The sequence below is a fragment of the Puntigrus tetrazona genome, chromosome 3, assembly GCF_018831695.1.
Source record: "Puntigrus tetrazona isolate hp1 chromosome 3, ASM1883169v1, whole genome shotgun sequence".
Taxonomy (NCBI): Eukaryota; Metazoa; Chordata; class Actinopteri; order Cypriniformes; family Cyprinidae; genus Puntigrus; species Puntigrus tetrazona.
In genome coordinates, this window is record NC_056701.1 from 6,469,680 (window position 1) to 6,489,913 (window position 20,234).

At 39.3% G+C, this 20,234-nt stretch overlaps 4 protein-coding genes across 10 annotated transcripts in view; 3 read left to right on the top strand and 1 right to left on the bottom strand.

Moving 5' to 3' along the window:
- hgs (hepatocyte growth factor-regulated tyrosine kinase substrate) overlaps nucleotides 1–3,887 on the top strand; it is a 12,822-nt gene extending 8,935 nt beyond the window's left edge. For all 7 annotated transcript variants that reach the window (XM_043234802.1, XM_043234803.1, XM_043234804.1 and 4 more), the window contains exons 17-21: nucleotides 234–420; nucleotides 527–660; nucleotides 1,098–1,193; nucleotides 1,355–1,441; nucleotides 1,984–3,887. In XM_043234802.1, coding sequence (XP_043090737.1) covers nucleotides 234–420; nucleotides 527–660; nucleotides 1,098–1,193; nucleotides 1,355–1,441; nucleotides 1,984–2,076 — 597 coding nt within the window. In that variant the 3' untranslated portion in view covers nucleotides 2,077–3,887. The remainder of the gene's footprint in view (nucleotides 1–233; nucleotides 421–526; nucleotides 661–1,097; nucleotides 1,194–1,354; nucleotides 1,442–1,983) is intronic.
- On the bottom strand, nucleotides 3,705–6,203 carry zgc:103625 (methyltransferase-like 26 B). Its single transcript, XM_043234854.1, has 7 exons — nucleotides 5,960–6,203; nucleotides 5,659–5,861; nucleotides 5,399–5,561; nucleotides 4,856–4,915; nucleotides 4,693–4,760; nucleotides 4,511–4,589; nucleotides 3,705–4,026 (listed from the first exon to the last, which is right to left on the bottom strand). Exons 1-7 carry the CDS (start codon nucleotides 6,023–6,025, stop codon nucleotides 3,979–3,981), a joined length of 687 nt encoding a protein of 228 aa, XP_043090789.1. The 5' UTR covers nucleotides 6,026–6,203; the 3' UTR covers nucleotides 3,705–3,978.
- Nucleotides 6,204–7,029: 826 nt separating this feature from the next.
- mrpl12 (mitochondrial ribosomal protein L12) lies at nucleotides 7,030–10,423 on the top strand. The gene is made up of 5 exons (XM_043234858.1): nucleotides 7,030–7,247; nucleotides 8,525–8,708; nucleotides 8,989–9,063; nucleotides 9,722–9,859; nucleotides 9,983–10,423. The coding sequence occupies exons 1-5, from the start codon at nucleotides 7,189–7,191 to the stop codon at nucleotides 10,097–10,099; spliced, it is 573 nt and encodes a 190-aa protein (XP_043090793.1). The 5' UTR covers nucleotides 7,030–7,188; the 3' UTR covers nucleotides 10,100–10,423.
- A 2,049-nt stretch (nucleotides 10,424–12,472) lies between these two features.
- On the top strand, nucleotides 12,473–19,380 carry slc25a10a (solute carrier family 25 member 10a). The gene is made up of 11 exons (XM_043234862.1): nucleotides 12,473–12,634; nucleotides 13,339–13,458; nucleotides 13,580–13,694; nucleotides 13,886–13,934; nucleotides 15,672–15,713; nucleotides 15,792–15,835; nucleotides 16,165–16,235; nucleotides 16,334–16,426; nucleotides 16,676–16,753; nucleotides 16,941–16,997; nucleotides 17,082–19,380. The coding sequence occupies exons 1-11, from the start codon at nucleotides 12,527–12,529 to the stop codon at nucleotides 17,187–17,189; spliced, it is 885 nt and encodes a 294-aa protein (XP_043090797.1). The 5' UTR covers nucleotides 12,473–12,526; the 3' UTR covers nucleotides 17,190–19,380.
- The last annotated feature ends 854 nt before the right edge of the window (nucleotides 19,381–20,234 follow it).

A 20,234-nucleotide genomic window follows, 5' to 3' on the forward strand; every position in this document is an offset into this window, starting at 1 on the left:
TTGTAGTAAAATGTTTATTTTAGTCAGTATCATTGTGCTCCCGTTCTATTGCAGCTCAGTCTGACGCAAGGACGACCCTTTATGGAAACAGAGTAGTCACATATATTCCTAGCAACCTAAAATTAATCTATAATCAGATCTGTTGTTGATTATTTTCATTATTAAAAGGTATCGATTTTATCAAGTAGTTGTCGTTGCAGCCCTGTTTATAATGTGCTGTCCTGTGCCTGTAGATGCAGTCGCTGCCTCCTAACGTGGCAGGAGGGGTGGTGTATCCCCCCGCTGGCCCACCCAGCTATCCTGGCACGTTCAGTCCCGCTGGCTCAGTGGAGGGGTCGCCAATGCATGGGGTTTACATGAATCAGCCCGGACAGACGGGTGCCGGTGGCCCGTACCAGGCCATGCCTGTGTCAGCTACAGGTCATCATCCTCTGCCCTCAAAAAAATCTGTTCAGTGAATAAACCAGATTGGCATCAAATGTGGCAATTTTTGATTTAATCATTTAATTTGCTCGTTCTCTTTTAGATCCCAACATGGTGAACGCTTACATGTATCAGACTGCAGGCACCAGTGGGCAGCCAGCCGCCCCGGGACAAGCCCCTCCCACAACCACCCCTGCCTACACTAACTACCAGCCCACACCTACACAGGGCTACCAGGTCAGGAGATGCGTTTCAAGATCAGTTCACATCTGCACATTGACCTAAAACGCTCATTTTGTTTTAATGCTTTTCTCTGCCTCGTAATAAAAAAAGATAATTGTGACTTTTAATCATGCAATTTACTTTTACTTTTGCATATTACATCTTGAAATTCAGACTTTTTTCTCAGAATTGCATATTTATATCTTAATTCTGACTTTTTCTCTCATTTCCGACTTTTCTCCGACATACAATTGTATGTCTATAATTCACATTTTTGGCCTATAACTGACAGTTGCGTGTTATAAAGTTAAAAGGTTTAAGCAGTTCTGACTTTGCATCACAGTGATGAGTCAGAATTGTTTCTATCACGTACTTCTGAGAGATGTTTTGATGTTTTTTCAAGTCTGTTTGAGTTCTACCGTGCCATTAATGTGTACATGTTCTTTTTGTAGAACGTGGTCTCTCAAGCTCAGAGTTTGCCCCCGATGTCCCAGACTGCACCCACCAATGGTATTGCCTACATGGGCTACCAGCCGTACAACATGCAGGTACGTTTACTGAATTTAAAATATTTACATTTTACTCTTAACAGGCTGTGTTTGCATTACAGCCTGTACGTCTCAGATCTGAGGTTGCTCCCTACTTACAAAAACCATAAGTTAAGCAAAGTTTGGAGACGGTCATTGATTTTTGTTAACTACTTCTGCAGAATATGATGACCGCTCTTCCAGGACAAGACCCCAACATGCCTCCCCAACAGCCCTACATGCCCGGGCAGCAGCCTATGTACCAGCAGGTCAGAAACATTTCATTTGTGTGGAGTAGCTTACTACTCGCTTACCACTTCAACAGTATTTGTATTTTTTGCAGAGTACGCTCCTTTTATAAAATGCAGTGCGCCTTCTGTGCCTACAATTTTTGAAAATTGAGCCTGAAGTTTTTTGAAAAGTGGACATTTTTATGCAAAGGTTGACTAATTATTTCCAAGATGACAACTTTAACGTTAAATTATGATAACAAAAACATCTGCACAACTGTTGGAAATAAACCAGCATACAAGAATAATTTCTGAGTGATCATGTAATACTGAAATAACTCCATCCCAAAATCCAGAAACTTGCCGCCATTAATTTTAAACGGATAAAAGTTCTTTAAAAAATAATGTGTGTGTATGTATATGTGTGTATGTGTATGTATATGTGTATGTATATGTGTATGTATATGTGTATATATATGTGTATATATACATACATACATGAAGCTACTTTCAGATTCAGTTCTTTGTAAAGTGTCCTGTCACTGTAGCACTGTATTGATCTGAATGCTGTTTTCAAACAGATGGCTCCCCCCGGCGGTCCACAGCAGTCACAACAGCATCCGCCGCAGGCTCCTCCGGGCAGTGCAGAGGCTCAGCTCATTTCATTTGACTGATCATAGCTCATCACATGCCTTTACCCACCAGGTCCAGCACACTACATTCAACTCTCCCTTACCCTGCTGTTTCTGGGTTTATGGCCCTGCACCTGCTCTCGCTTCACTATGCTCCGCAGATACTGAAGGTGTACAAATATCGTGAAAGCATTTGAGTCCCCCTCCTCTCTCCGTTTCTTTAAATGAAGGAGGAGAGGCTACAAATGGAGCTGGTGGGGAACCTTTGTCTCTTAACTGGATGGATCTCATGAAACTCCGTGTCTAGATCATATTTTACCCCTAAACAATAAAAAAACCTTTTCTCACGCTTATAAAATAAACTTATCTTAGACCGTTGCATTGGTTTTGCATCATGATATCAGTTATGACCGTTAAACGATTACTTTCTCTGTTCTCGTTATTGTAAAGCAGAAAAATGGTATTTCGTTTAAATTGCGTAGTAGTTACATGGTAATATTTGTTGTACTGCCTTTTAATCCTGATATCATGATTTAAAAATGACTGTATATCATTATTGTGATTCACCGTTGACAATTATAAATACTAAAAAACTCATTAAACATGAGAGTTTTGTTGGAAATATGATTTATGATGATGCAAGTATCTCAATGGACAAAATTTTTTTTTTTTGTGTGTGTGTGGAAAAGCCCATTTCTGCAAGATATGTGCGGTAAAGTTAAAATATATTTTCAAAATTATACAAGCGATAACTGACAGTATTTCCGTTGTCTCAAGATTAAAAAGTTTTGTCGTAAGGCTTTCATATCTCAAATTTGAAATACTAAGGCATTATGACGGTTCTGCTTTGTCGTAATTGTGTTTTGATGTCAATTATGACAAAGTAATTATATAAAAGTCATGCTTCTTAAAGTCAAAATAATATAACCAAGTCATATATAAAAGTTTCACTAAAGCTTAGGTGGTAGAAATCAGATTCTATAAAAAATATGTTCTAGACATGCGAGATTCATCCTCTAACTCTAACCGTAGTTTTTCCTTCTAAAACTAAACCGATGCGAAGTTAGTCATCGTACTATAGAGACACAAACACGATACGACATAACCATCTTTTGTGTCATATTTTTCTAAGATGTGTTTGCATGAGTGAATATGTAACAGCCTTTTTTTTTTCCTCTCTCTCTTCGGGTGAGAGACTTGCCGTCTTCAGCGAGGCATCATAGCAGTTATTCAGCTCCGGTTTGCTGTAAGATCTAGAGATGTTGTGGAATCCTCGCTAATGATTTACGCGGTGGACGGCGCGAACGCCTTGTATAATTAACAGCCAGTGAGGTGTCAACTTTAACGCCGTTTGCATATATCGCCGATCTGTTTCGAAAGGAATAGGCTGGCGTTTCCAGATACTGCGTGTAGGTCAGCCAGACGTCGCGTGTGTTTGTGGGGTTCGGACCTAGAACTAGACCAGTCGTTCGATCTCAAAGCCGCGGTTTCATTACCAATTAATTACACTGAAACACTGAGCACCGGATCAATGACGGGCAGAGGAAGTCTATTTTTAGACAGCAGTTGTAAAAACTGTCGACGGCCTATGGGATGGTTTTGATGGATGAGGGGAACGCTGCATGCTTGTAACACACACACACACACACACACACACACAACTGAACTGGTGACATCTGTAACCCCTTTAATATCATCTTTATTCCATACTGATCCGCCTCATGTTAAAAAGTCATTTTAAGATCATATTTAATAAGTATCTTGTTCTTTTATCGGTCATACATTAGTGGAAATGTTTTTTTTTTTTTTTCTTGTCTCTGAAAGTATGTGCACAATAAAACAATGTCAATCTGTGTTTGTGTGTTTGAAGAGCAGGCCCGATGAGAAAAAGCGAAATAATTCAGCGCGGAAACTGGATCCGTGTTCTCTGAATGGACAGGTTTCCTACAGTTTTCTGAAGACAAGGCATTTGTTGCTCTCGGGCATCTCGATCTGTCGAATGATACACCAGACGGAGGTTATCAATACTGGTCGTAAATATGAAACGGAAGAATATCCCATCGCATATCATCTCTAAATCATAAGATGGACACGAGGAATTACTCTTTAGTTAAAGAAAATCAAGCATGTGTTAAGATCTAGTGCTTTGGGAATTTTTTAAATAATAATTTTAGCAATTAAAACCTCCCGAATGCTCATTACGGTTACACAAAAACTTAAAATTATTGAATTAATACAGTGTGAATTTAAATTAGAATGTTATGATTTTAATGTATTCTAATTTAAATAAATATAGATTTGAGAATCATAGGACAAAATTTTATTAACTGTAGTATGATGTCGTGATGCTAATAATCAAAATGGTTCTAAAATAGGTTTGATTTTTTTGGGGGGATTGTGGAGATGAATGCGATCTGGACATGTTTCGTGAGATTTACCCAAATATTCCTAGTTTAAGTAATTAACTGCCCCTCACCATTCGTTCCATTCTCATCCCGTTACTGAACGCCAGCTGCCTGAGCACATCGATGTCTGGAAGACCCCAATCCGGATTCCTGTTCACAGTTGGCGTAAAACAAAATAACAAGACGGTGGGGTCTGTTAGCTGAAAAACCTCAACTCTTTAAAATATAAAGAACCGTAAGTTTGAAAACCCACATCTGGCGTAATGTGTGGTCAAGCTGCTCATTGCAGGTTGGTGTGATCGTTCCGTTGATAGCGTACGGCTGAGACACATTTCCATACATTAAGATGTTTAACGCAAGATGTCATGACTATGTTATCTAAAACATAACGAAAATGATGCAATACTCAAACTCACTCCGTAAGTCATTAAAAGGCCGTTCTGCTTCAGCACCTGCCCAGATCCTTTAAACACACCCTGTGAATTCAAGACTACATTAATGCATTTTTCAGCTTTATTTGAACATTCACTATACAGTTTTCAAAAGGAATTAATTTCATCGTTTTAATTCTGAATGTATGGGCATTTTGCATAAATGCTGTTCTTTTGAGCCTAATTCATCAAAGAATCCTAAAAAAAAAAGAAGAAATAAAAATAAGAAATATTTCTTGAAGCATATCAGAATGATTTGACGCTGAAATAACGATGCTGAAAATTCTGCTTTGCATCACAGGAAAAAAAATGACTTAAGATATATTTGTAAGATGTTGCTGTTTTACATTTTAAAAAATTTGTCCAATATTTCAAAAATACTTCCATCAAATAAATGCAGCTTTGGTGAGCATAAAATCCATTTCTTTCAAAAGCATTAAGATCCGACTTTTAACATTCAGTTTACTAGTAATGTAGCACCAGCATAATATAATGCAAAAATCGAGAATGCATGTATTGCCATCAAACCTCTGCGGTTCTGAAGGGGCTGTACTGAAGCAGGTTGATTGCTATAATAATGTCACAGGAGCTCTGTGGAAGCCCCGCCCATTTCTCCCAGGTTTGACTGGCATCCAGGTACACCGGCTCCAGCACCGTTTTTGCTTTAGTGGCCTCTATATAGGCTTTGATACTGCAACAGAGACTCAGCATCACAAACCCCGATGCCTCATGATGACATTTGCAACTACACATTAACACCAAGAAAACCAGGCGCCAGTGCTCTGTACCTGCTCCGTGCTTCCTCCTTGACGTCTGACGGCTGCCACCTAACAAAGGGCATTCCCTGAGCGAAGTGCACCACGTGCTGCCCGGTGCCCGAGCCCAACTCCAGACCGAACAGCTCACGGTGAGACCGATCCTCCAGTAGCTCCCAGAGCACCGACAGCAGGCCGTCCTGACTGCGCTCAGCCGCGGGAGAGAGCAGCATGGTCTGCGGAAGCAAGCGACTTTTAGTGGACTCTCGCTAGATGCTGAACATGCCGGGATGCTGATAAGGCTGAAGGACCGGCAGACGGATCAGGAGATTACCTGGATAAGAGGCTTCTGTCCGCTCCTCCCCTTCAAGTTCTGCGCAACCAAAAAAAAAATAATCATGGAACCAAAGCATACAAGTTACCTTTATCTTGGAAATTTTGCGAGGGATGTTATCATTTTATTTTATACAGCACTCTGAAATTTCTAATTCCGGTGAAAACGTTGGCCATAAAGCACATCAGTTATGAATCACATTTTGAGCTACAAACATAAAGTGAGATAAGTTAAATAAACCGTTTAAGAATTATTAATAGAAATTTTCTGTGGCTTAATCAGTTTTCGAGGGTCTAATTTATCTCAAATGGTCTAAAAAAAAAAAAAAAAATATATATATATATATATATATATATATATATATATATATATATATATATATATATATATATATATATATATATTCACTGGATGGTTGTCTATAGCTTTTAACCACTGTAGTATTTCGTTAATTAATTATTAATTACATTTTATTTGGTTTAAGCACAGTGGCCATTTAAGGGTTTTTTTTTTTTTTATAAAAGAAAGGATTTGAGAGACTGTTCTAATTTTTATTTATTTATTTTACGGAGCACATAAGTATTGCATACTTGAAGAACATTTTTATTTTATTTTATTATATTTATTTTATTTTATAGAAACCCGTAATTTTCACAGACCTTATGGTACAGCTAATTTTAAATATAGCGAATTTCTATCAGTGGTATTATTTTATCTTTATCCACTGCCTACTAACACTTTATCTCGGTATTTTATAAATTAATGTCTCTCTATTCTCCTATTTGACACTCTTCAGAGCTTTGACACAATCTGTATTGTTAAAGGCGCTATATATATATATATATATATATATATATATATATATATATATATATATATATATATATATATATATAATACTTTATATAATATATATATATATAGACGTTTATTTAGAACCCTTTATATGTACAATTAACGTTTCGCCCACAGTTGAGAGACGTTTTTTTTTTTTTTATTAAGACGTTTATTTCAGAGAAACGGATTTGTAAAAAGGACTATTTTAAATAAAGTTTTGTCCCTCCTCCGCGATGCATTGTGGGTAGGTCAGGAAGAGCCAGTGGAGGACGCCATGTGCTTCTGCTAGAGGAGGTCTGACAGTCAGTGTCGCCCCGAGAGAGCTGTGTTTTGGGATCTGGCCTGTCGTTTCTTAGCATTCACCGAACGGTTAGTCGTGCTCTCGGGTGATAATGTACTGCAGCAGATACTGCGTCCGGATCGCGCTGCGGACGGCGGCGAACACACACCGGTAAGAGCCCCCCGCTTCTGCCTGCGCTCAAGGACAGAGAATATTACAAGAATATTACGAGTAATAGAGGTGTCAGCAGCGTCGCTGTAAATGAAACGCGCGTGCAGGTATTATTAGGATCTAAAGTGCTCAAATATGAATTGTGATGCGATTCTGGCACGAGACGCGTCTTTATCCTGCAGCAGATCTGAATGTTTCAACGTAAAAGTGAGGGAATGCACACGTATTAGCATCGCTCGTGTACCCTTTTAATGCTAATTTGATAATGCAACTAAACGGGAATGTCCGAGTGCCGGTACGGACGGTCACGTGACTTAAGATAACGCATAATACATGTATAATTTCTTCTGTATGTTTCTAGAGGCGGTCGGCCGATGTCTAAAGAGCGGTTTCACACCGAAAACCTAGGATTTGTTTTCTCTTTTACGCCTGGGAGCTATTTTTAAGCGGTTCAAATGAAGAAGCTCTGATGTAATGGCCATCAGCTTTTAATACCATCTGTTATTGAGAGGCCTATTAAATAATTAATTTTAAGCACATCTGTGGCATTGACCTTGTGAACTCCTTTGGACTAAAAGGTCAGCAGTAGCTAAAGAAACCCGAAGTATTTAGCTGTAGGCGAGTTATCACTAAAAGCATGCAGCTTTGTTGTAATGCTGACAGGAAATAAAAATAAAAAAAAAAAGCAAAACTGGACCGTTTCTACTAACTATATTTATAATGCAATTTAATGTAAACAAACCATTCAAGGATTTAGGGGTGAAGATTTTTAAAAACGTATTTATTTATTTGTACTGTGCTGCATTTAAAGGTATAGCTCACCCGAAAATGAAATTGCTCTTTGTGTCGTTTCAAACCTGTCAAAGTAAAGTGTTTTTGATTAAATCTTCCGGCGCTCTCTTAGACGGCAACGTAACTGAAAGGTTGAGGCCCTGATAGTTAGTAAGGACATTGTTAAAATAGTATTTTAACGATGCTCTTTCTACCTTTCTGGGCCGGTGAACGTATTCGGCTACATTGCTGCCTACACAGAGAGCTCTAGGAGTTCACACAAACGTTTTTTTAATTTATGTTCCAAAGATGAACGAAAGCTTAGAACGACATAGACTTAATTTTAAAATAAAATAAATGAATCGATTAATAAAAAGTACAACTTCATTACTCCAGTCTTCCTAATATCCTGATTTGCTGCTCTTTCCTTAACAGAGAATAGATGCTCTATGTGATGTTTGCCGCTTCTTTACGCGCCCATTGTTGTTATCTGACTCGTTTCACAGACACAGCCTACAGAGGGCAGCGCTGCGAACACTCAAGACCAGCCCCGTCAGTCCGTCTGACGCCATCGCAACGCCGTCTCTCGATGGGGCGCCCAAGCAGTACTCTCCCAAAATCCAGCAGCTGGTCAACGACATCGCCGGCCTCACGCTCATAGAAGTGTCTGACCTCAATGAGCTACTAAAGGTGCAGCTCAAACCACGCGTGATCTCTCTAAACGAACACCAAGAAGATTTAATTCGTGTGCATCAGTGTCACAGCTACGGCGTACACAATATGCAATAATAACACAAAATGTACATTGAATGAGAATTTTTTGTGTTCTTTTTAAAAAATGAAAAACTTCTATATATATATATATCTTTTGTAAACTTGTGAATATTGACTGTATCGCCCCGCTCTGATAGTGTGTGACCGTGTTTACTGAAAACACCGATTTTAATGCTTTTTCTTTTGCCCCGGTCAGAAAACTCTGAACATTCAAGATGTTGGAATGATGCCCATGGGCTCAATGGCAGCGATGGCTTCTCCGGCTTCTGAGGTAAAGCTTTATTAGTCATGTGACGATGCACGTTGTTGTTCTTAGGAACTTTTGAGTACGACCGTCAACTGGCTGAAAAGTTGAATTCGAATTTTCACGCTTAAATATGATCAAATAATTTAAAATTCGTCATTTCGGTTAGGGAGAAAGCAGCTTTGGGCTCCGTGCATCGAGAAAAAAAGGATTTTTTTTTTTGTTTGTTTAAAAATATAAGTGCGGTGGGATGGAGAAGAACTGCAATAAAATTTGAGGCGTTTTTTTTTCAACATCGCGTTTAAGTTGAACTTTGAAAGCCATGTAAAATGATCTAAACATGCGGCTCTCTTGTGCGAGAGGTGAGTGTGAAAGATTAAATATGCATTCTGTGAGAACGGCTTGGTATAAACGGCATCTTCTCTGCATCGATTTTTTTGAATAAGCAAGATTTCAACAAAAGCATTCAAACCAGAATCTAACGTTCGGTCTCAAAGCGATGCTTGCGTTTTGATGTACTTTGCCCGTTTGTGAATAATGTATGTATTATGGAACTGTATCAATTATTGCAGTCGTTGGTAAACTGCTTTTTACTGACCATTTGTTGAGAAAGGGGGGAAAAAAAACTTTTAAAAGCTTGACTTGTGTATTTTTGTGCGACTGTGATGGTGGGCTGGCTTTGCAGGCGGCAGAGGAGGATTTGACGCCTGCAAAGAAAGAGAAAACCAATTTTACAGTGAAGCTGACGGAATTCAAAGCCGCTGACAAAGTCAAACTTATTAAAGAAGTGAAGAATTGTACGGAGGGCATGAATCTTGTACAGGTAAGATGTTTTTAACTATTATTATAAAGTCATGCGAGGACTTTAAAGGCCACGGCGTCACTGATTTTCATTCTAAAGGACTCAGATCACCACTCGGATGTTTTTTTTACCTCTCAATTACAGGCCAAGAAGCTTGTGGAGTCCCTACCGCAGGAGATCCGGGTTAATGTGTTTAAAGACGAAGCGGAAAAACTGAAAGCAGCACTTGAAGCGGCGGGAGGCACTGTGGTGCTGGAGTGAATATATCTGGTCCCCTCCGTTTGATCTCGTTACCTGTCAGTCATCGTTTTGTTCTTTTTTTTTTTCTTTTTTTTTTTACAAAGAAAACAAACAATGCCTTTAAAATGACCGCTTGGTCCAGAAGAGGTGGTCCCGGGTGTTGAACTTACAGACTGAACTTTATCGGGCTCTGAGCCTGCAAACACACCACCCGTCACCGACTCCTCCATCTGTCCCTTAGCCACTCACGCACTGTCCTGGACAGGATGGATGGAGCCGGTCTGTCTCTTTCATGCTGGGGACGTGATGCTGTTGCTCGTGGTTAAATAAACATGTTATACCATAGTGTGCATTGTTATGCATCATAATGACTTATAAAGCAATAACCAATGCATTATGAAAGACCGTTATTCCCAGATCGCTGCATTTTGACTTACTTTTAAAGGGAAATATCTACTTTTCCCCCCATTGTTTTTCTAGTTAAACGTGCACTATACGTTACGCTGGTCATCTCACACACGGCGCGTTTCTAAAATGGCGTTCATGTAGGCCTGTTGCATCGGTCGACAATACGTGTACATGCATGACTTCAATCAGTTTTGGTTTAGCAATATATTGCTCAGTAGATTTGCATAAAAATACACAATAACATAAATGCAGCTTCTTGCACATAAGGAGGTGCTAGTTCAATTTTTTTTAAAACCTACGAAAAAATAAATTGCACAACAAAAAGTTATCGAGACAGGCCTTCGCTTAAGTTTAATCATTTTCAAATAATGTATTTATTATATGCATTTTTTCAAATTTCAAATTCAGAGACTACTTCACAGCGGTATGGGTCGACTTCCATAGTAGGAAAAAGTAGAGAAAAAAAATACTATGTAAGTCGCTGGTGACCTGAAAGAGCCTGGAGAATTTTCATTTTGATGATAAAAGGCTAAACATGTACTGTATCACTGACCAGCAATGCATTTGTGTGCTGTCTAAGGAGTATGAACATAAAAAAAAAATAATCACAAAACAGAAATGAAAAAGACCTTATTTTACACCCCCTCATTGCAGCCCGGTTTCTTTAAAAAACTAAAATAAAAAAAAAAAAGCTTCAAAAAGGACATAAATGTAAACGTAATCAGAACAACTGGTTTAATCCAGATTTTAGTGTTGCATTAGACTGGTTTATTTTATGTTAGGGAGTGTCTCAAATGTGCAAAAAAAAAGAAGTGCACTTAATTGTAAACGCACGTGGTGTGCTAAAAATTTATTTAAACTAGTTATTAATGAAATAAAATGAAATAGTGCACTTAACGAGTACACTTTTTTTTTTTTTTTTTTGAAAACGCACATTTTAATAATACTGGATATTTATATTTAATCTTTTGCAATGCTTTAAAGACACGCTAAATGAAGCGGAATCTTCACATAAAAGTTTTAGTTTACCTTACAGTTAACGCTTCTCAATACATTCAACAGTACACTTTAACCATATGTCAAAGCCACTAGAAGTAATTATATGCAAAGATGTATTTAAAGGGACAGCTGACCCTAAATTAAATTTCTATCTTTATCTGCTGACCCCAGGGCATCCAAGATGTAAGTGATTTTTTTCTTCAGTAGAACACAAACTAAGGTTTTTAACGCAAAACTGAAGCCTGCCTGTCACATAATGTAAGTCAATGCGTCGATTTTTTCATGCAAGTTTCAGCATCTCGGGATTATTGAGAATTATAAACAATCGCAATTTTCATTAAAGCTGCGAAAACTGAAAAAGCGTGCCTTTCGCGTGTCGCCTCATTAAAATGAACGGACGCAACCACGGGGTGGACCTCATTGACAAAACCTACGGAGGTCAAACGATTTCTCGAGTCTATTTATACGCGTCACGCACGCGCTTCTCGCTGGAAGCGAGCGTGAGGAGATCCCCGTGAACATTTCTCAGCGCAAAAAGCGAAACGGTGTTCCGTTGGTTTCAAGAACCGTCGGGCGAAATAAGTCGCTTTGGTCCGTTCGGAAGCACCATTTTGACCAATAAAAATGCGACTTCATAATGAACCCCGCGTGCTGCGTGAGATACGCCAACTGCATGTCCCCTTAAAGCAACAATGTTGCCTTGGCACATGATACTTTCTCCTGACAGATGCTCGGTCTCGTAAGGCCGAGTTGGCAGCGCGACGCGCTTATACCTTAAACCCGCGCGTTTCCCCGCTATAGGCCCGTCTGTAAACTTTACGACTGCGCTCGCGAACGAGCGACTAGCCTATCCGCGCGCTCATGACCCCGCGTACGGCGGATGAAAGAAACTTGTTTGACGGCGCAGGTCGCCCGGCAGCGCTAAGTCAATCAGCCGCGCTGTAGAGGATTATCGCTGGGACTTTTATCGCCGGACCGGGCGGTTAATGTCGCGCGCGAGTCGGGCTATTCCGCGTTATTCCTCCGTCGTGTCGTCGCGGGATGAACCGGGATTCAATCATGACGGAGACGCGCGTTTCGCGTTGGTACTTCGGAGGTATTGCCTCGTGCGCGGCCGCCTGTTGCACTCATCCGCTGGACTTAATAAAGGTACGAGCGAAGAATCTACCGGTTTATTAGCTTTTAAAGTGTAACTTCAGCTATAAATACGCTTTACTAAGTATCCAATGGCAGGCCGGTAAGGTATAGCTAGCAGAGGTTCAACCTTTTTGGCTCCAAGGGCAAGACTTTCAGAATTTCAATAAAATCTGTATTGTGTTGTTAATTATGCACAATTGCATGCAAGTACCCTTAGCCAAACCATATAGTAAGTGCGTGTAGTTAAATAATATTACTCAGCATTTAAATGTATAATTACTTCTTATTAATTCATACTTCATGTATGCCGTCGTTTAAAAGATATGTGGATATGGTATGTTTTAATGATTTTGTCGTACTTGAGTCATGTCCCTTGTTGAGAACCACTGCAGTAGCAAATATTATAGTACAGTATAGTATGCTATATAGTATACTGCAAATTTAAACATATTTATGGAACAGTAGAGCATCATAAATCTTTTTAGTTTTGTTTTGGTATGGGCTAGAAAGGTAGCAGGAGGTTCAAAACACTTCTTGATTGTTCACTGCAGGGTGAAAAATGGTTATGGCATCGCTGCAAAAAAACTTTCTGAGCCTGTATTTTGTGGAGCGTGGTACTGGATCATTTTAGTATAGCCTGCCTTTATACAGTAGATAGTTCTCTGGTCTAGTATAGTCTATAATAGGGTTGCCTTAGTTCTTTCCTCCACCTTCAGGTTCATCTGCAAACCCAGCAGGAGGTGAAGATGAGGATGACCGGCATGGCGATGCAGGTGGTGCGCAGTGATGGGGTGCTAGCACTCTACAATGGGCTCAGTGCTTCGCTCTGCAGGCAGGTCAGTGCCTCTGCAGATGATTTGACTTATTAATGCTTTTGAGTTCACTTTAAGGTCTTCCAACAAGCTATCGCAAATAAAACATTATTTTGAAAGTGTGGTGCCATGTTCACTCTTCTAGATGACTTACTCAATGACCCGCTTTGCCATTTATGAAACCGTGAGAGACAAGATATCTAGTCAAAACCAGGGGCCCATGCCCTTCTACCAGAAGATCTTGCTGGCTGCTTTTGGAGGTAAAATCATAGTAGTGGAGTAAAATAGCTAATTCTGCTTAATCTTATAATTCTGTTAACATGATGAACTGAAGATGGGTCTCAGTAATCGTTCTTAAAACACAAAATGAGATGGCAAAATGTCTGAGTGGCTCTTTTCATTCAGCAAAACACGAAAGAAAACCCTGTTCCTTTTATTTTTTTATCTCTAGGTCTTACTGGTGGGTTTATTGGTACACCAGCAGACATGGTTAATGTCAGGTGAGTGACACTGATTAACACAAGGGAGTCTCATAAAACTACAGCAGAGTTGTGAGAGTTTTTATGGTAAAGCAAATGTAGATCTGTTTGGGTATACCCTATTTTATGTAAATAAAAAACGGTGTCCTGTCTTGTTTCACGTTTCAGTTCAGTCTCAAGTTGTCACTGGTTTAGTATATTTCTTCAAGGTACTGTTTAATAGGCCACTTTTAACATCTCAATATTGATCCTTTAGGTTGTTGTATGTTTTTAAAAGGTACTACATCAGTGACAGCATTTGTACCTTTATTTCTGTGAGTGCGTGCTTACTGTCAGTTTAATTCGTTATTGATTTGTTGATCGATTTGTTCTGACTGTTTCCTGTTTTTTTTGCCTCATTTAGCCTATGTATAAACCTGTTTGGTTTGGTTCTAGGCACTGTTCTCATCAATATAAATTGTTTTTTTTCTCCTCAGTTTATCTCGTCCTCCCACGTTCCATAGTGGTTATTGTTTTGTTTCTTAAATTTACTGCTTTGCAAATAGATCTATGCTTTAAATCTCAAGAATAGACCCTTAAAATGGATCTAATAGTGATAAGAATTCTCCTTCTCATCCAGGGAGCCTGTCTCTCGAGGGTTTTAGATGTGAGTTTTGAGACTTGGCTTACATGGTACATTACCTAGAAAAATCCCTCTGTATATTTTGCCATGCTGACAAATGCACAGACAAGATCTCATCTTCCTAGGCGTGGTCCTCATCGGGTCCTACAGAACAATGGACGCCCCTTCACAACTCATTCTCACCTTCTTTGTGTCCGCACCAGACCTGGATTTGCTTCCTGAGCTCTACCAGCCCCTCATAACACCAGTCACGGGCCCCGAGCCAATGCACATGTCCACTGTGAGCCCCCCGAGCCAGTGCTTTAGCCTGCAACAGACCCCCAGTCCAAGGAGTTGTCTGCCCCACCACCCTGTCCAATCTTGGGCCAGCTGCCCAGTCTGTCCTAGCCAACTCTTATTGACCTGAATGTCCTGAAAGTAATCCCCACTCTTAAGCCCACCCCCAAAACCCATCCTCCTTCCCTTCTCCCATCCAGTGCCTTAGCCCTTACTCTAGATTTTCTGCCAGAATCCTTCTGAGCCCTGGAGATTTACTGGTGCAGCCTCCAACTTGTGGCAACCCAGGATCAGACAGTCTGCGACGTTCAACCCTCTGGTTTCACCTTGGCCCTCTGAGGCCATTGTCTCGCTTTAAGCCTTGACTTCACCTTGCTTTGTTACTACTAGGCTTCTCATCTCTCAGTCTCCAACATGTTGCCTTCCTTTGCTTCACTGGTGACCATCTCTCTGGCTCCACCTTTGTCCTCTAAGCCTGTGACATTGCCCTGATCCACCATTTATTGGCTCCACTTAGGTTTTTACCTCCTCTGGCTCCTCCAATTCACTGGCTCCACCATGGTCAGTTGTCCAGCCATCTCCTCCATGGAAGTCCATCTCTACGGCTCCACCATGATCTATCCATCTGTTTTTAGCCCCAGTGAGGTCTTTTCCTCTTCCATGGTCATTGGCTGAGGGTTTGCTTTGCTCCTCCATCTATCATGTACTCCCGAGTTGCAGAATGCTTTGATTTAGTTTTATATCGAATGAATTTGCTTCGCAATTAGACCAATGCTGCAATTAACCCTGTCCTTGCCTGCACAACACCCTGAAACTGGTTCATTTTGTGCCTTTTTCTTCTATCCTGTGTTTTATAACAGAATGCAGAATGATGTGAAGTTGCCACCCGAGTTAAGAAGAAAGTGAGTCTCAATAAATATGAAGCACACACTAAACTAAAACAAAGTAATCTTTCGTGACAACATATTGGTGTTTTGCAGCTATGCACATGCTCTTGATGGATTATTACGTGTCTGGAAAGAAGGTGAGAATAAACGGATCTGTTTAAAAAATCAGGCACATTTTAGCTTAGGACTGTAAGAAATAAGATGAACTGCATGAAAAGGTACTGTCACAGAATACAGTATAGAATGAAATGATTCAGTGTTTTGTTTCTGAAAAGATATGCATGTTAATGCCTGCACTTAAAGTCACAGATTAAAACCTTCCCACAGCAATCTGGAAACATGTAATGACAGAATGTGGGCCTGTGCTACTTACTCATCCATCAGGAAAAAATGAACAGACAAGGGTTGGGGTTATCTGAATTATTCATAAGAGCCTGTCTTAAGACCTGCTATTTTTTTCTCACAGAGGGAATAAGGAAGCTGTTTTCTGGAGCCTCAATGGCCGCTAGTAGAGGGGCCATGGTCACTGTGGGGCAGGTAAAGGAAAAACTAGCCACACTCGCAGACAGTCATTTTGCCATGACCAGGATAGTCTCAGTTCCTCACTGCTCAGTTTCTTTCTGGGGTTCTTTTAGCTGTCCTGTTATGACCAGGCCAAGCAGCTGGTTCTAGGAACTGGTTTGATGACTGATAATATTTTCACTCACTTTGTTGCCAGCTTCATCGCGGTGAGTTGCCCTCTTCTTTAGCATTATTAACTAACCATTACTTCTTTAAAACTTACATTTTCCTTAAGGTCCACATATAATATTGATCAGGTATGTAGTAGTTTAATTTAATTTCCATAAATTTGTGCTACTGTAACTTTAATACCATTCCTTTTTTGGTATGTATTTTTAAAAATAAAAAATGTCGATGATTCAGCTCAATAGTTCAGCTTACCTGACTACCTTAACATTTTAATGTGTTCTTCACAGGGAGGTTGTGCTACTGTTCTCTGTCAGCCTATGGATGTGGTAAAAACCAGGCTGATGAATTCAAAAGGGGAATACAGGGTAAGATTCTACTTAAATTTCTCCATTTATTTATTTTTATATACATCTCACATCTACATTGCATCTTGAATTTCCTTGAAAATTTCAAACGCACCAAACATTACTGTTAAAAGGTTTTATTTCATAGATTGTTTTTAATATGCCCTTATTCTGCAAAAATGCATTTTTACTATCATTTCTGTGGTAGGGGGTGATTCATTGTCTGTCTGATACTGGAAAACTCGGACCTAAAGCTTTCTACAAGGTGAAAACCCCTTGTGTGCCATTAAAGAGTGTTATACTGAGTGTGTGTTAAACTCTGGTAGTAAATATGTGTTTGTTTCCGCAGGGCCTTGTCCCAGCTGGAATCCGTCTGATTCCTCACACTGTACTTACTTTCATCTTTCTGGAGCAGCTCCGATTGTACTTTGGCATTAGAGTCATCACTTCTACATGAACTCTGACCTCCTGGTATTAACGTCAGTTTCAGGTGATCCCTTCACAAGCAGACAGTAATAAAATCAGGTGTAAATGCGGTCCAAAACATTATGAAACCACATTAGGTGGACAGAAACACCAATTCAAACCAAGAAGGACCACCTGCTCACCTGTCAGTCTCAAACAACGTTTCTAGTCATTTAGGCCTTTTAAAGAATATAGCCTAACCGAAATATTTGGAAAATCCTGCACAAGACTTCATGGAAACTCTGATGCCGTTCGGTTTATAAATGAATAAGCCTCAAAATGTCACATTTGTGGGGAGATTAGAATTTGAAGCGTATTTGGAAGCAACTATGTTCTCAACCTTCTCTTGTGGGTGACCGCTTGTGATTAAATTGACGAATGGATGTTAATACCAGGTGTAAACAGCTCAAATGCACCTGACTGCTGTAGTGTCTCAAAACACAAAAGCGAGCTTGTTGCTCTACGCAATAAGAAGTAGAGAAATGGGTTCCAGGTTCCCGGGAAGCACTGGCCAAGGAACATGATTGATGAGAAGAAAAAAGTACTGTTGACAACAGCTGTACCTTTCTTTAGCTGTCTGTTTTTTTATAATAATCATTTTGCAGTGCCATTATTATTAACATTCAAGTTGCCTGCATGTGATAATGTTTGCCATATATTAGGTCTATTTATTTAATATCGTTTACGTTCTGTTGACTGTGAGATGTAGTTTCTGTGGTTAAAAAATTCCTACGTTTTCATTTACCTGAAATGATCTCGAACTCACACAAATACAGCATTTCACAATTGCGATATTTATATTTATAATACAGTACAACGTTTTAACCATTCTGTTGGAGTCATTGCTGTCTTTATACTAATGTAATATATGCTATGTCCTACAGGTGGCAGTGCTGCATTGTCTTTAACTCAATGGTTCGAGGTAAACTCAGGCTTTCATTGGGTGGGAAAGTGTCAGCATGTAAAATATCCATGCTATTAAGATATAATTACAGCAATCAGCTTTCTTATCTGTATTCATTCTTTACTTGTTATATGAGGTTAAGTATGTTCTTGTGGAGATGTTCAGAAAAGGGTGATTTGACAGGTCAAGGAGTCGAACTGTACTCAGAAAAAAAATCTAATCTGGATGTAAGGAAATTATTGACTGTGGCAAAGAGCTTGATTGACAGGTGATCTGACCAATCAGAACGCATATGTTATGAGCTGCTGTCCGCCATCTTACCAAATATTGGCTGGTCTCTAAAGAAATATATGTAAATACATATACATCCTTTACTGCAAAAAAATGATAAAAATGGCGCTGTGTGCTTTTTAAAAACATTTTCATGGCTTTCATGCTATATTTTTGGCTCTGAGAATATGTAAATATGCATATGCCAGTAGCACCAGATGTATCTCTTCTAGCCTTAACCACAAATCAGAAAGAAGTGTAGTCCACCTCGGTGGACTTTCAACTTAACATGATGTGTTCTGCGATTTAAACAAAATACTTCCTAATGTTCATTCATTTTAATTCCATCCTTTAAATATGAAAAGATGATCCATTCACGTGTTTGAAGTTGGGCAATACAGTGATCTGTCACAACACATTAAAGAGCCACAAAAGGGTTTGAATTGCCGTAAAAATACATTCACGACTGGCCTCTTTGCAAACGGCAAACCCTCACTACTTCACTGACTGTAAAACATACGCTTATATACTGTGACATGACCCCAGGAGCCCTGTTAATGTGTTTATTTGTATTTTCCATTCTCAGTTCTTTACCAAAGTATGGGAATACTATTGCTTCCCTTTAGAGTGACATTTGTAAGATCTTTCTCTGTTTCGACGTTTGAGGCAATTGCGTGGAACGCTGAGATGTACAATAAGAGAGACGATGTGAGAGATGTATGAGATACTGTGAAAGACTAGGCTAATCTCCGTTCCAATCTGTCTGGCTTGTTCCATCCATTTTTTTCTCTGTGTAAAACCTTACATAACTTGGCTGAAAAACAACATCTATGTAATGTCAGCGTGTGTGATTAGTTTCTAGGAGCTTTTGAAGTCTGCAGATACGATTTCTCACAAATGGGAATTTTATGAAGCTACTTATATTTGCTACCTACTGCAACACTATATGGTACCTAAAAATGTGTACTTTATATTTAAACGTTTCATTCGTTTACTTGCATGATGTTCCAATCTCATGCCTTTTCATTATATTTAAAATGGCCATATCCAAAGCAGCGGCACATAAATACCTCGTAAAGGCAAAGCACATCCTGTTTTTAAATTACATTTCCTAGGAGTTTGTATAAAAAAAATAAAATAAACGCCTCTCTTTTATTTTTGAACCTCCCCTCAAGAATGCAGTAAGATGTAAAAGAACCGCGGTTAGATTGTTCAGCCAATCAGAACGCTTTTGAAGCGCTTACTACCTGCCAGCAATTTGGCGCGTTTATAGAGGGAAGTCCATATTTGGGAAGCCGAAAGCTGAGAACGCGTTTTTTTTTTTAATCCAAGCTTTTTAATTAAATAAAAGGCTAATGAACAGGTTGCTGATCATTTATGTTAAATGCTTAATTCATGATAAATCATGATTATAATACTGGAGTTAAACTCGTTCTTCTGTATATTCGGTGTCTTCTAAATGAGCGCCTTCATGCACAAGGTTAGTCATTTGCATAATACACGCCCAAACCAGCTCCATATAAGGGCTTGTCGCAAAGCGGCACTCCTCCAGAGAAAGACAATTATGGCACTGAAACAAAAAACAAACTTTAATGATGATGAACGTGACGTTTTGCTGTTGGAGGTGAAAGCCAGAAATAAATGCTATTTAAAGTGTATCGACTGGCATAAACTGAACAGCCACTCAGCAAACGTATCTGTCTGCACCCTATATATTTTTTTATATAATAGAACCTCTCTATAATTATACTGTATTATCAATTTTTAATGTCTATCTACTTTTCAACCACCCCGTAAATAACATCTAATTATGTGTAGGGTTCTTTATACATACTCATAAGGCCTTGGGCTTACATGCTGTGT